Raw genomic sequence first — 14,844 nt, forward strand, 5'->3', positions numbered from 1 at the left:
CCCCGCCCAGCAGAGAAATATCCCGCGACCTATCTTAGGCCGCGCCGGACGGTGAAATGTCCGCGACCCAAGCCCCGCAGAGATGCTGCCTGGCCTGCTGAGTTACTCCAGCATTTTGTGTCTGAAAATCATCCATGGCTTGCCTTGCTCTAGGGATATGTGCCCACTTAGTTGGATGTACTTGTATGTGCACTCCAAACCAGAATAACCAATCAAAAATTCAGGAGATACTCAGCAGATCAGGATGAGAGATTATCCTTTGGAAACATTAACTTTATTTTGCTCTCTCCACTGATGTTGCTGAACAGCTCATGGTTTGTTTGAATTATTAATTCACATTTCCATCTTTGCAGTTGGACTGGTATCCAAATCAATATTTTGATGATCTGCATTTTCAATATTTATTTAATTCCCCTATATCAGTGCTTCTGGTTAAAAGATCTGGATTGTGTAGGAAGGAACTGCAGATGCTGGTTTAAACCCATGGGAGACAGAAATGCTGGAGTAACTCAGCGGGTCAGGCAGCATCTCTGGAGAAAAGGAATAGGTGACGTTTCTGGATTACCCTTAATGCAAAATGGCTGTTTTAAAAAAAGAGATCTAGCGTGAAAAGTGATTCTTGATTATAAAGAATAAGCAAGAAATGTACAATCATTGAAAATGATTTACTAGTGTAAATCTAGGAAGAGTTATATATTTACCTGCTGCAGTTGATAGAGCCGGCATGGTTATCAGACTGAATCAGGAAAGCAGGCCATTCACGTTTGAGGATACTAATGTTTCGTTTAGTGACACTCCTGCAACAGACCAAAAGTATTAATGAGCAGCTGTTTGCCAACTAAATACGCACGGTGGCCACGTAATCAGCTGGGATGCAGGAATTCGATGTTGCACGGGGCCAGCTCACCAGGAAAAAAGATGCAGCTCGTAATGGAGTCACGGGAGACTGCAGAGGCAGGAATCTCGAGCAGCTCATGATGTTAGCAGAATGTGACCGAAGCCTGCAGAGCCATTCCTGTGCCAGGGTTGCTGTCGTACAGGTTGACCTGAGAAGTTGCCTGCATGCCCACAAGACATAATCATACAGCACGGAAGTATTCCCTTCAGCCCAACTCCCTGCCGACCAAGATGTCCCAACTGAGCTAGTCCCACATGTCCAAGTTTGGCCATAATGAATGAATGAATTAATGAGTTTATTGGCCAAGTATGTGCATATACAGGGAATGTGCCTTGGTGCTCCGCTCACAAATGACAACACAAACATACAGTTAACAATTAAGAATAAAGCATAACCACATCAAAACAATAAGGATACAACATTACGGTCTAAACATCTGGGTGAAAATAAACCGGAGCAAAAAAGAGACTACAGACTTTGGTTATTGAGTAGAACTACAACTCGTGGAAATAACCCTCCAAATATTTCCTATCCATATGCCTGTCCAACTGTTTCTTTTAAAATATTAAATAGAAATATTAAATATATTAAAAATATTATTTTACCTGCCTCAATTACTTCCTCGTGTGGCTTGCTCCATATACCCACCACCCTCTCTGTGAAAAAAGCAGCCTCTCGGGTTCCTGTTAAATTGTTCCCATCTCACCAAAACCTATGTGCTGTGTTCTTGCTCCCCCTGCCCTGGGAGAAGGACTCTGTACATTAACTCTCTCTACTCCCCTCACGATTTTATACGCCTTTATAAAATCATCATACTCCTGTGCTCCAAGAAATGAAGTCCTAGCCTGCCCAACCTTTCCCTATAATTCAGACATTCGATTCCTGGCAACATCCTCATGAATCTTCTCTGCACTCTTTCCAGCTTATTGGCATCTTTCCTATCGCAGGGTGACCAAAACTGAACACAGTACTCTAATCTTAGCCTTGTACAACTGCAATATAATGTTCCATCTTTTATACACAATTCTCTGACTGATGAAGGCCAGCATACCAAAGGCCTTCTTCACCACCCTATTTACCTGCAATGCTATTTTCAGGGAACTATGTACTTGTAGTCCTCGATCTCTCTGTTCTACCACATTCCCTAGACTCTATTATTCCCTGTGAATAAATCCAAGCCATCTTGTATACTGCTGAGAAGGAAGGAACTGCAGATGCTCGATTATACTGAAGAAAGACACAAAATGCTGGAGTAACTCAGCAGATCAGGCAGCATCTCTAGAGAAAAAGAATAGGCGATGTTTCACGTTGAAACCCTTGTCTGAAGAAGGGTTCTAACCCAAAACATCACCTATTCCTATTGTAAACTGCTGTTCCTACTGCTGAAGTAACAGACAAGTCAGTCTTAATATCTAAGCAACAACAGCATTCATTAGAAATATTTTGTTTGTGAACATTTCAAATAAATGCCTACATCCCTCGACCAAACAGTCTGAAGAAGGATTCCGACCTGAAACATCACATATCCATGTTCTCCAGGGATGCTGCCTGAGCCGCTGAGTTACTCCAGCACTCTGTGCCTTTCACCAAGTGCATGCAGGTTATTTTTACTAACTTGCTGCACTTATATCAACTAACATTGATATAAAGGCCTGTTGCAAAAATTGGAACCAAATACTGCAGGATTAAAGAGCAATTTTCAGTTCACAAAGTTTTTGTAAACATTTATCCATTCACCTTTCCGATAGAGGATTGAAAATTAAAGATTAGAAAAGGGAAAAGCACAAAGTGCTGCAGGAACTCGATGGGTCAGGCTGCATCCATGGAGGGAAATGGACAGATGATGTGTGAAGAAAGGTCTCGACTCGAAACATCACCTATTCCTTTTCTCCAGAGATGCTGCCCGTCCCGCTGAGTTACTCCAGCTTTTTATGTCTACCTAAGGACATATAATGTTCCAGGTTAGCTGTTCCTGATTGCGGAGAGAGGAAATAGCTGGATTAATATGAAATTCCAGCACCTGCAGTCTTTTGTGTCTCTGATGAGAAGAGTGGTCTGGTTTATTTTTCGTACCTTCTTCATTGCAACAATATTGATGCCAGCTGCTCTCAACCGCGATCAATGAATTCAGTAATTGACTGGGATAAAAGCCAGGGCTTCCTTGGTCTGGGTGGCTCAATATCACACCGAGAAGCAGCCTTACGTTGAAGTGCAGGGAGTGCAATATAAAGACATGCTTGTAAAACAGAATCATGCAACTCTCACTGAAAGCTCAACATCTTGAGTCTGCTTTTTATACAGTTTGGAAAACATTTATTATCTTCTTGACATCAGAACTAATATCAGAATTCAAATTAATAGCCTCTGAAGTAGAAATGTCCATTATAACACTAGTAACAGTCCTACAGGGCTCTGGTCCTGTGTTCAGCAACATTTCTCAGTTATCTTTTTTTGTTTTAATTTATTCACACCATTTAGACTTTTGCAAAGGCCGCTTTATGATGCCTCTTCCACATTGATAGCACTGAAAGGATACATGTGTCTTTTATTATCATATGTCCCAAAATGCAACAATTCTTACTTGCAGCGGCACAACAGATATGTAAACATAATACTCTGTAACACTAGTAATGAGCAACAAAATAGTCCAATATATGTCGATGAAAAAAACAGACAAATAAATCACCAACAGTAAATAAACAATAATTATTGATGAGTACGGGTGTCGGGGGTTTTGGGGAGAAGGCAGGATAATGGGATTAGATTGGAGACATAGATCAGTCAGGATTGAATGGTGGAGAAGACCTGATGGACCGAATGGCCTTATTCTGTTCCTATCAATTATGAATATATGAACTTATAATAATACAATTTTTGTGCTCTTACGGGTCACTAAACAATAACAATTTTTTATTCGTTAAACCCTCTGAGTTGACTGATGTCTTACAGGTTACAGATGATCTTAATGTCATGTGCAACAGGATGCAATGAATACCGCATCCACGTGGAGCTCACAGAGTAAACACTGCACGTACAGTAATGATAAATGCAACAATAAATGCAATTCTGAGTACTAAACAGTAGAATGGTGCAAGATAGAAGGGCAAAAACAATAGACAATAGACAATAGGTGCAGGAGGAGGCCATTCGGCCCTTCGAGCCAGCACCACCATTTAATGTGATCAAAACCAAGTACTGGAAATAAAAAGTCAGTACAGTAATGGAATAAAGTAGAAGGGTAAGAGTATGTGGCAGCAACTCAGGGAAGGGGTGTGATAGAGGATTGGCTCCGGACTCTGATAGCAGTGGGGAACGATGGAGATTTCCTTGAAACAGATGGGGACAGAATTGTCATCGTCATAGAGTTGTACAGCATGGAAACAGGCTCACCACCTTGCATTTTCCCTGCTGACCAAGTTAGCATCCTGGGCTAGTCCTATTTGTCTGCATGTAGCCCATAGCCCTCTAAGCCCTTCCTATCCATGTAGCTGTCCAAATGTCTTTCAAATGTCATAATTGTATCTGCTCTGCAGCTTCTTCTGGCATCTCATTCCAGATGTGTACTACTCACTGAGTTGTCCCCTGAGTTCCCTCTTAAATATCTCCCCTCTCACCGATGCCCTCTATAACCATATAACCATATAACAACTACAGCACGGAAACAGGCCCGTTCGGCCCTACCAGTCCACGCCGACCACTCTCTCTGACCTAGTCTCATCTACCTGCTCTCAGACCATAACCCTCTAATCCCCTCTTATCCATATACCTATCCAATTTACTCGTAAATAATAAAATCAAGCCTGCCTCCACCACTTCCACCGGAAGCCCATTCCATACAGCCACCACCCTCTGAGTAAAGAAGTTACCCCTCATGTTACCCCTAAACTTTTGTCCCTCAATTCTGAAGCTATGTCCCCTTGTTGGAATCTTCTCCACTCTTAAAGGGAAAAGCCAACCCACGTCAACTCTGTCCGTCCCTCTTAAAATTTTAAAACCTCTATCAAGTCCCCCCTCAACCTTCTACGCTCCAAAGAATAAAGACCCAACCTGTTCAACCTCTCTCTGTAGCTTAAGTGCTGAAACCCAGGCAACATTCTAGTAAATCTCCTCTGTACCCTCTCCATTTTGTCGACATCCTTCCTATAATTTGGCGACCAGAACTGCACACCATACTCCAGATTCGGCCTCACCAATGCCCTGTACAATTTTAACATTACATCCCAACTTCTATATTCGATGCTCTGATTTATAAAGGCAAGCATACCAAACGCCTTCTTCACCACCCTATCCACATGAGATTCCACCTTCAGGGAACAATGCACAGTTATTCCCAGATCCCTCTGTTCCACTGCATTCCTCAATTCCCTACCATTTACCCTGTACGTCCTATTTTGATTTGTCCTACCAAAATGCAGCACCTCACACTTATCAGCATTAAACTCCATCTGCCATCTTTCAGCCCACCCTTCCAAAAGGCCCAAGTCTCTCTGTAGACTTTGAAACTCTACTTCATTATTAACTACACCACCTATCTTAGTATCATCTGCATATTTACTAATCCAATTTGCCACACCATCATCCAGATCATTAATGTAAATGACAAACAACAGTGGACCCAACACAGATCCTTGGGGTACTCCACTAGACACTGGCCTCCAACCTGACATACAATTGTCAACCATTACTCTCTGGTATCTCCCATTCAGCCATTGTTGAATCCATCTTGCAACCTCACTATTAATACCCAACGATTTAACCTTCTTAATCAACCTTCCATGTGGAACCTTGTCAAATGCCTTACTGAAGTCCATATAGACAACATCCACAGCCTTGCTCTTATCAATTTCCCTGATAACCTCTTCAAAAAATTAAAGAAGATTAGTCAAACATGACCTTCCAGGCACAAATCCATGTTGACTGTTTCTAATCAGGCTTTGTTTATCCAAATAATTATATATATTGTCCCTAAGTATCTTTTCCATTAGTTTTCCCACCACAGACGTCAAACTAACAGGTCTATAATTGCTAGGTTTACTTTTAGAACCTTTTTTAAACAAAGGCACAACATGCGCAATGCGCCAATCTTCCGGCACCATCCCCGTTTCTAATGACGTTTGAAATATTTCCGTCATAGCCCCTGCTATTTCTGCACTAACTTCCCTCAATGTCCTAGGGAGTATCCTATCAGGACCTGGAGACTTATCCACTTTTATATTTTTCAAAAGTGTCCGTACCTCCTCTTCTTTAATCCTCATAGTTTTAATCCTCTAGTTTTAAAATCCTCTCTATCATGGAAAAAAAGACTGTGAGCGTTCACTTGATCCATGCCCCTCATCATCTTCTGCACCTCAGCATCTTACCACAACGTTAAGTGGGAGGTTAAAGGTATCAGCGAAGACTGTGGCCAGGTGATTAGTGCACAATTTTAAAGCCTGTCCAGGGAATCCATCTAGGACGGTTGCTTTCTGAGAGTTTACCCTCATAACAGTAGATCTGACATCTGCCACTGGAGCAGAGCCGGTGGGGGGGCGTGGGGGATTCCAGGGTGATCTTAGCATGCTCAAGCTAGGTAGAAGGTGAAAATGTCCGATTAGTAACCCTTGCATTCCCTCTCTCACTGTCCCTCCCCCACCCTAGTCATCCTGCTCCTTTCACTCTTCATACCTCTTCGTTCTCACCTCTTCTCACCACAGTCAACAATGGACCATTGTGGGCTCCTTGGCCATCGGTGCCTTCTCCGATTTCTTCTGTACCTTTTCACACCTCTAGATTCCCTCTCCCCCAACTCTCAGACTGAATGAGGGTCTCGACCCAAAACATCACCTGGTTTTTTTCTCCAGAGATGCTGCCTGACCCACTGAGTTTCTCTTGCATTTTGTGTCTATATCTAGAACCCTGGTCCACAACGTCAAAGTAAGGAGGCAGCCTTTTCTTGGCAGAGACAAGACGAAACCTCTTCACCCAGAGGGTGGTTATTCATTGGAACTCTACACCCTACTGTGCTGTGGATGCTCCTTGCTCAATATAGTCAAGGCAGATCAATAGATTTTGAGAGACTAAGTGTTTGAATGGCCTCACCTTCCTTTCATTTATTATGCTCCAATATCCAATGGAAAGCCAAGATGTGGACAATAAAAAACAGCTCTGCACCAAGTTCTGTTCAAAGAACTGACCTACATTTGATTCCATATAAGCAACATGTTCACTTTAAAATTCACACTCCTAAGCAAATTCCTGCTCGGCCCAATGATCATCCTTGAACTTAATCACTTCATCATCGGTGGCCATGCTTGCAGTCACTAAGACCCTAAACTCCTTGAGCTCAGTGCATAAGCCTCTGCCTCCCCATGGTCTTGAACCACACCTCTTCAGCCACACTTTTGGTCATCTGCCCCCAATAACTAATTGTGTAGTTTGACTTCAGTTTTCTTCCTCGAGAATCATACTATAGAGTGCATTGCAAGGTTTTACATTAAAGGAATTGTAGAAGTGGAAGTTATTGAAGATGGACACAAAATGCTGGAGTAACTCAGAGGGTCAGGTAGCACCTCCGGAAAAAAAGGAATAGGCGACGTTTCGGCTTGAGACCCTTCTGGAAGTTATTGAAAGTGGAAGCTTGAAAGCGTACACCGCTAGACTCAGAAACAGTTTCTTCACTTTTGTTATCAGGCTTCTGTACAGTCCTTCCATGGCTGGGGTTCAGATTGTTACTACCTCTTTATTGATATTGGATTTAGTCTCTGGAACTGTTGCACCACCATGCTGAGAATTATATTCTTCACTCTGTACATACCCCTTCTCTCTACCTATTGTACTTGAGTTTGGCTTGATTGTATTTAGGTATAGTATTATCTGATCTGACTGGACAGCATGCAAAAACAAAGCTTTTTACTGTACCTCAGTACACATGACAATAAAAGCCCAAACGTATTGCTGATGTGCCTCCGATTATTAGGTTGCTTCATGCCATTTCTTTGCAGGAAGAATAATTGGCCCGGGCAATTCAAATGGCCTTTGGATTGTATCCACACATGAGTCATTCTCTTCAGAGTAGACAAAAGGTAAGGTCACTGGGCAAGCGGCCAATGTTCAACAGTTCAACAGTTCAACAGAGCTTTATTTGTCATTCGGTACCAAGGTACCGAACGAAACTACATAGCAGTCACACAAAAAAGAAAAAGAACACAAGACACATGACCCCAACACAAACATCCATCACAGTGACTCCAAACACCCCCTCACTGTGATGGAGGCAACAAAACTTCCACTCTCTTCCCCACGCCCACGGACAGGCAGCTCGTCCCCGACCGACCCGCACAGTCCCCGCAAGGGGATGGAAGTCCCCTCGGCCGAGTCGCACCGGGCGCTGAAACGTCTCGCGGCCGAGCCGGGCGATGGAAGGCCCCGCGGCCGAGCCGTGCGCAGCTAAGTCCCGCAGCCGAGCCGCGTCGGGCGATGTTAGGTCCCGCGGCCGAGCCGCACCGGGCGATGGAAGGCCCCGCGGCCAAGCCGCACCGGGCGATGTTAAGTCCAGCGGCCGAGCCGCACCAGCGATGAAAAGTCCCGCGGCCGAGCCGCGCCGGGCAATGTTAGGCCCCACGGCCGAGCCGCACCGGGCACTGTTAAGTCCAGCGGCCGAGCCGCACCGGGCGATGTTAGGTCCCGCGGCCGAGCCGCACCGGGCGATGGAAGGCCCCGCGGCCGAGCCGCACCCCGCGCCGTGGGGAAGAGACCTAAAAGAGAAAGGTTTCCCCCGTCCCCCCACCCATACCACCACCCCCCCACCCACACCGCCACCCCCCACACATACACAACCAAAAAAAACCAAAAACCATCCCAACACCGACACACAACAAAAAAAAAGGAAAAAAGACGAACAGACTGCTAGCGAGCCGCAGCCGTTAGGCACCGCCACTTCCGCTTTAGTTTCCGCAAAGCTAATAGTTTGATGCAATGTGGGTTAGATGAAACGATAGCTATTGTTTTTAATGCATTTTTATTTGTTCAGAACACGTTTTGAGTTTGGAGTTACTCTGGAGAACTATAATTAGGTGAACTGGCAACTGTTGTTCGGCCCAATGGTACCCTGTTGGTGGAGTTCATAAGTTCATAAGTTCATAAATTCTAGGAGCAGAATTAGGCCATTCAGCCCATCAAGTCTACTCCATCATTCAATCATGGTTGATCTGTTTCCCTCTCAGCCCCATTCTCCCGCCTTCTCCCCATAACCCCAGTATTTGTCTTTAACCTGGCCTGTTATTCTATCCCATATATATGGATATCTGTTTCCACATCACTTTTTTTTCAAATTTATCTTTGTATCTCTACTTTTTTTCTTAATTGTGGACCTGGGCTTTGTAAAACTGTTGACTGGTTGCCTGTCAATAGGTCAGGCAGCATCTGCGGAGGAAATGGATGGGCGAAGTTTAAGATCGGGACCCTTCTTCAGACGCTGGAATCATTTCAGACTCTGAAGAAGAGTCTTGACCTGAAATGGTCCACTCCCTCCACAGATACTGCCTGACCTGCAGAGTTTCACCAGCACTTTGTGTTTTGCACAGGTTTCCAGCTTTAGCAGTTCCTTGCTTCTGCCAATAATCACTTTGGATCCGTTTTTCCTCCATCCTGCTTCAACGACTACCGCCCTGTAGTGCTGACTTCAACCATCATGAAGTGCTTCGAGAGGCTGGTCATGAAGCAGATCAGATCCAACCTCCCCCCCTCCCTGGACCCATTTCAGTTTGCATATCGAGCTAAGCGGTCCACTGAGGATGCCATCTCCTCTGCTCTACACCCAGCCCTCACCCACTTGGACACTAAAAACTCATATGTTAGGATGCTGTTCATAGACTTTAGCTCAGCATTCAACACCATCATCCCCCAGCAGCTGGTTTGTAAACTAACAAATCTGGGCCTCAGCCCCCTTCTCTGCAACTGGCTGCTGGACTTCCTCACTGCCAGACCCCAGTCTGTACGGGTCGGCAGCAACACATCGGACACCATCACGCTGAGTACGGGGGCCCCACAAGGATGTGTGTTAAGCCCCCTGCTCTTCACCTTGCTGACCCACGACTGCACACCCACCCACAGCTCCAACCACTTCGTCAAGTTTGCGGACGACACAACCGTGGTGGGTCTCATCAGCAACAACGACGAGACCCACTACAGGAAGGAGGTGGACCAGCTGGCCGCGTGGTGCACAGACAACAATCTCTTCCTGAATGTGGAGAAAACAAAGGAGATTGTTGTCGACTTCAGGAGAACGCACACCCAACACCCCCACCCATTGACCATCAATGGTGCTGCTGTGGAGCAGGTGAGCAGCACCAAATTCCTGGGGGTGAACATCACCGAGGATCTCTCCTGGAGCAACAACACCACGTCCATCGCCAAGAAAGCCCAGCAGCGCCTCTACTTCCTCCGCAAACTGAAGAGAGCGGGAGCCCCCACACCCATCATGTACACTTTTTACCGAGGCGCCATCGAGAGCATCCTCAGCAGCTGCATCACTGTGTGGTTCGGAAGCTGCACAGCCTCCAGCCGTAAGACCCTGCAGTGCATAGTGAACACTGCTGAGAGGATCACTGGCGCCTCACTCCCAACACTCCTGGTCCTTTACACCACCCGCCTCACCCGCAAAGCATTGAGCATTGTGGGTGACCCCTCCCACCCCTCCAACAGCCTCTTCACCCTCCTGCCTTCAGGGAGAAGGTTTCGCAGCCTGAGGTCGAGCACCACCCGACTAAAGAACAGTTTTTCCCACCAGGCTGTCAGGATGCTGAACTCTCTCCCCTCCCTCCCTCCTCTCTCCCCTGCCCCCATTGGACCTGGACTTTAACACCCCACACACACACGCACATCCAGCACCAGACACTTTTTTTTAACGCTGCTATGGACAGGCTTTGCACTACTGTTCATTATATTTTATTGTAATATATTCATCTTCATCTTTTTTTCATTGAAGTGACTATATTTTATATTGATTGTTGTTTGCTGTGCCTTTTTAATTTTAACTTAATTTAATGCACTTTATTCCTCGGGATTGTGGGAAACGGTATTTCGATTTTCTGTCTGTGTAAACTAACTGGAAATTGACAATAAAGTTGACTTTGACTTTGACTTTGATCACAAAATGCTGGAGTAACTCAGCGGGTCAGGCAGCATCTCAGGAGAGAAGGAATGGGTGACGTTTCGGGTCGAGACCCTTCTACAAAGAAGCATAATCAGTTAGCAACACAAGTCATCTGATCTTGCCTTTTCTGTTATATATTTGCTGTTTTACCCTTCCCACCATCACCATTTCTGCTACCTACAGCTAACTTTAGATTAGTTTAGAACGGGGTGATGCAGTGGTAGAATTGCTGCCTTAGAGAGCCAGAGACCCAGGTTTAATCCTGACTGCGAGTGCTCTCTGTACGGAGTTCGTACGTTCTCCCCATAACCTGCGTGGGTTTACTCCAGGTGCTCCAGTTTCCTCCCACACTCCAAAGATGTACAGGTTTAAGGTTAATTGCCTTTGGTAAAACAATGGTAAATTGTCCTGAGTGTGTAGGATAGTGTTAAGCGTGTGCGGGGATCGCTGATAGGCATGGACTCGCTGGGCCAAAGGGCCTGTTTCCATGCTGTATCTCTAAACTAAACTAGAAATACAGTGGGGAAATAGGCCTTTTGGACCACCGTCCATCCCGACCATCGATCACCATACACTAGTTCCATGTTATCCCATTTTTCGCATCTTTCACACTCGGGTCCAATTAACCTGCAAACCTGTACGTCTTTGGGATGTGGGAGGAAACCAGAGCACCCAGAGAAAACCCATGCGGCCACAAGGAAACTGTACAGCTCTGCACAGATACCACCTGTCGTCAGTATCGAACCCGGGCCTTTGGTGCTCTGAGGGAGCAACTCCACCCCTGTGCCACTCTGCTGATCTTGTCTTGTGTTTGCTTTCCCAAAGGATCTCTGATCAAGGAGTGCAGACCTGAAATATAGACTGTTACTCTTTCCACAGGTGTTGCCTGACCGCCCAAATGTTTCCAGCGTTTTCTATTTTTATTCAGATTTCCCCAATCTGATGGTTATGGATTCTTTTATTCACCAAGTTCCATCCCTCATTCACTGAATAATCCGACCTGTTTATAATCCAGAGAGTTTGACTAAATTGCATACTTCTTACAGGAATCCTTGGAATTAGTGTTGTCTTGTGGATTCAGAGTAAAGTGCAAAGAATAAATTATTCATTGATGTTTAAGGAGCAAACCCATGATTCTTCCCAAAAGAACAATATAACAATATTTTGCACTATTTTCATTAAATTATCATCAAGCCTACTTTCATTTATTTTATAATGCTTATTGTGAGCTAGATATGAAAAGTTTAAATATTTGCCTTTTTGTTTGATAAACATTAAAATTCACTTTAATGATCTACTTCTGAAGGAGTTAAATGGCATTACATGCAGTGTGTTAATTAGCATGGTGGTCAATTTAAATGGTAGCGAAGTTAATTAATAATGTTAGGGTTTCATATTTCATTTGAACATAAAAGACCATTCAGCCCACTAAGTCAATGCCAGCTCTCATAGACATAGGCTAGTACAGCACAGGAACATGCCTTGCAGCTCACTATATCCATGCAGAACATGATACCAGGTAACTAATCTCTGCCTGCATGTGATCCATCTCCCACCTTTCCCTGTACATCCATGTACCTTTCTAAAAACCTCAAATGCCACTGTCGTACCTGCTTCCACCACCAGCCAGGGCAGTTTATACCAGACACCCACCACTCTCTGTGGAAATATATCATAAGACTATTCAGCCCACAGGGGTCTATGCCAGCTCTCAGAGCAATTCCATTCCTCCATTAATTTTTCTCTGCAATCTATATTCTCCCTGAATTCTGCCATTCAACTACACATGAGAGGCAATTCACATTTGCCAATTATCCTATTAACCTGCTTGTCTTTGGGTATTATGGCAAAATCATGCAGACTCCGCATAGATAGTATATTAAACGTTTCTTTAAAAAAAACAGGTGGTCCCATTGAAGCATACAACATTCTTACTGGACTTAACAGGTGTTTACGTATTTGATATTTAGACCTTTAAAAGACATTTGGACAGACATGTGGATGGGATGGGTTTAGACAGCTATGGGTCAAATGCAGGCAAATGTGAATAGCTCCCTATGCCAACCTGGTCAGCATAGAGAAGTTGGGCTGAATGGTCTTTAACCATGCTGTACAACTATGGAAAATCTAGCCCTCCTGTCTTCTCAAGTTATGTTGTGATATGAACTCTTCAACGTTGAGGAAGGGTTAACCCAAAACATTGCCTGTCCATTCCTTTCACAAATGCTGCCTGAGCCACTGAGTGCCTCCAGCACTTTGAGTTTTTTTCCTTTAACACTAATGTTGGGTTTTGTAGAAAAATCTCCCGTGAATTAAGAGTTAAAAAAAATATCCATTCCTATCTCTTTCTTTGTTTGAAAAATCTATCCTTAAATTTATAATGCTGACAGTAGAGCCATGCAACTCATCCATGGCGACTAAGATGTTAATTGCATTTAAAAAAAATCATTTAAATGCATTTTATGCACGTAAAGAAAGTCTACTCACGTAAAGAAAGCCGCTCAAGCACAATGTAGTCAGAAAGCCATAGTGTCATACAGCACGGAAACAGGCCCTTCGGCCCAACTTGACCGTGCCCCATCTACGCTAGTCCCACCTGCCCGCATTTACCCCATGTCGATCTAAACCTTTCCTATCCATGTACTTGTCATACTGGTAGAAACGGTAAAATATCTGCAGAAAAAAACATCATTCTCATTACTTGTGACAAACTCAATTTACAACGCCTTTTTCCTGATCTTTCAACTGTAACACCCACTGCATCTGCAGACTGGTTTTTAATTTTTTTAATAAAAAAGTAATTACTTGGAGTGCACGAGATTTGACAGGGAAGCAACTGGCTGCAGAACTTTTAAAATCTTGAAAATGGAGCATTCTGCAGCATTGCTGTCAAAACCTTCAAGCAGTTCAACAATCAGGGATTTGCCAGAGCAGAGCACATAAGCACGCAGGCATTTTCTGGGAGGGACACAGAGCAAACACTAGCATTTGCAGTCCATGGGTATATTTTGAAATCGGCTCCACTGCCATCTTCCAAATCTTTGGCTGCTTTCCCCCCCCCCCCCCCCAGATTCTATCATGACTAACTCTGTTTTAACAGTGAAGAAATTAAGATGCCCCCCAGAGCTGAATTAGAATACACCCCCTCACCCACCATCTGAATTTAGTATGGTGCATCAAACATCTTAACCAAAAGATTTAACAGTGCCACTGCATTATTGGTCCGCTTTTTGGATCAGCTGAATTAAGGGGGTATAAAAACACATGGGTTGCTAGAATTTTAAAGTCTGCTTCACAATTATCACCAAAATGCAAAAGGGAGAAAACTGTTACTCACAAGAGCCTTTGGTATTTGCAGGAATAATCAACTTGAGATTTCAGTGAGCTTTGTACATCATGCAGTCACTGTGAAGTGAGATAAATCCTCTGGTGTTTCCATCCTGGGTAATTAGTGAAATCTCTCCACTGCCTCTCCATCGGAAGGCGGCTTCATCTGAAAATGCCTGGGTTGTGGCCACAAGCATAGCTCGCTGCGTCACACTCTGACTTACTGTGGCAGGAGCTAATGTACCATTTCTACTCTCCGTGTTGTTTACTGTAACACAGTTTAACACTTGTGCAGACATTAACCCTTTGAGGTACAAAGCACATCAAGGCCAATTAACCGCTTCAGCACAGGCATACACTTTTGTTCAATAAGCATCTTTTGCATTTAAAACCTTGCTGCTTAAATACAGATTCTTCCATTTTCTGGTAGAAATATGTTTAATGTTTACACTGGAGTGGGAGATTGATTGCTTGGGAAGCTTTGCTT

General features: G+C 44.2%; 1 protein-coding gene across 3 annotated transcripts in view; it reads right to left on the reverse strand.

Annotated features, from left to right (window-relative positions):
* LOC144607841 (MAGUK p55 subfamily member 3-like) overlaps nucleotides 1-14,603 on the reverse strand; it is a 54,976-nt gene extending 40,373 nt beyond the window's left edge. For 2 of the 3 annotated variants that reach the window (XM_078424968.1, XM_078424966.1), the window contains exons 1-2: nucleotides 14,368-14,603; nucleotides 702-797 (exon numbers count right to left, since the gene is read on the reverse strand). In XM_078424968.1, coding sequence (XP_078281094.1) covers nucleotides 702-726 — 25 coding nt within the window. In that variant the 5' untranslated portion in view covers nucleotides 727-797; nucleotides 14,368-14,603. Of the gene's footprint in view, nucleotides 1-701; nucleotides 798-13,517; nucleotides 13,653-14,367 lie in introns of those variants that run through there. The other variant, XM_078424967.1, reaches the window with a different exon arrangement.
* Between the last annotated feature and the right edge of the window lie 241 nt (nucleotides 14,604-14,844).

Source organism: Rhinoraja longicauda, chromosome 29 (genome assembly GCF_053455715.1).
Source record: "Rhinoraja longicauda isolate Sanriku21f chromosome 29, sRhiLon1.1, whole genome shotgun sequence".
Lineage (NCBI taxonomy): Eukaryota > Metazoa > Chordata > Chondrichthyes > Rajiformes > Arhynchobatidae > Rhinoraja > Rhinoraja longicauda.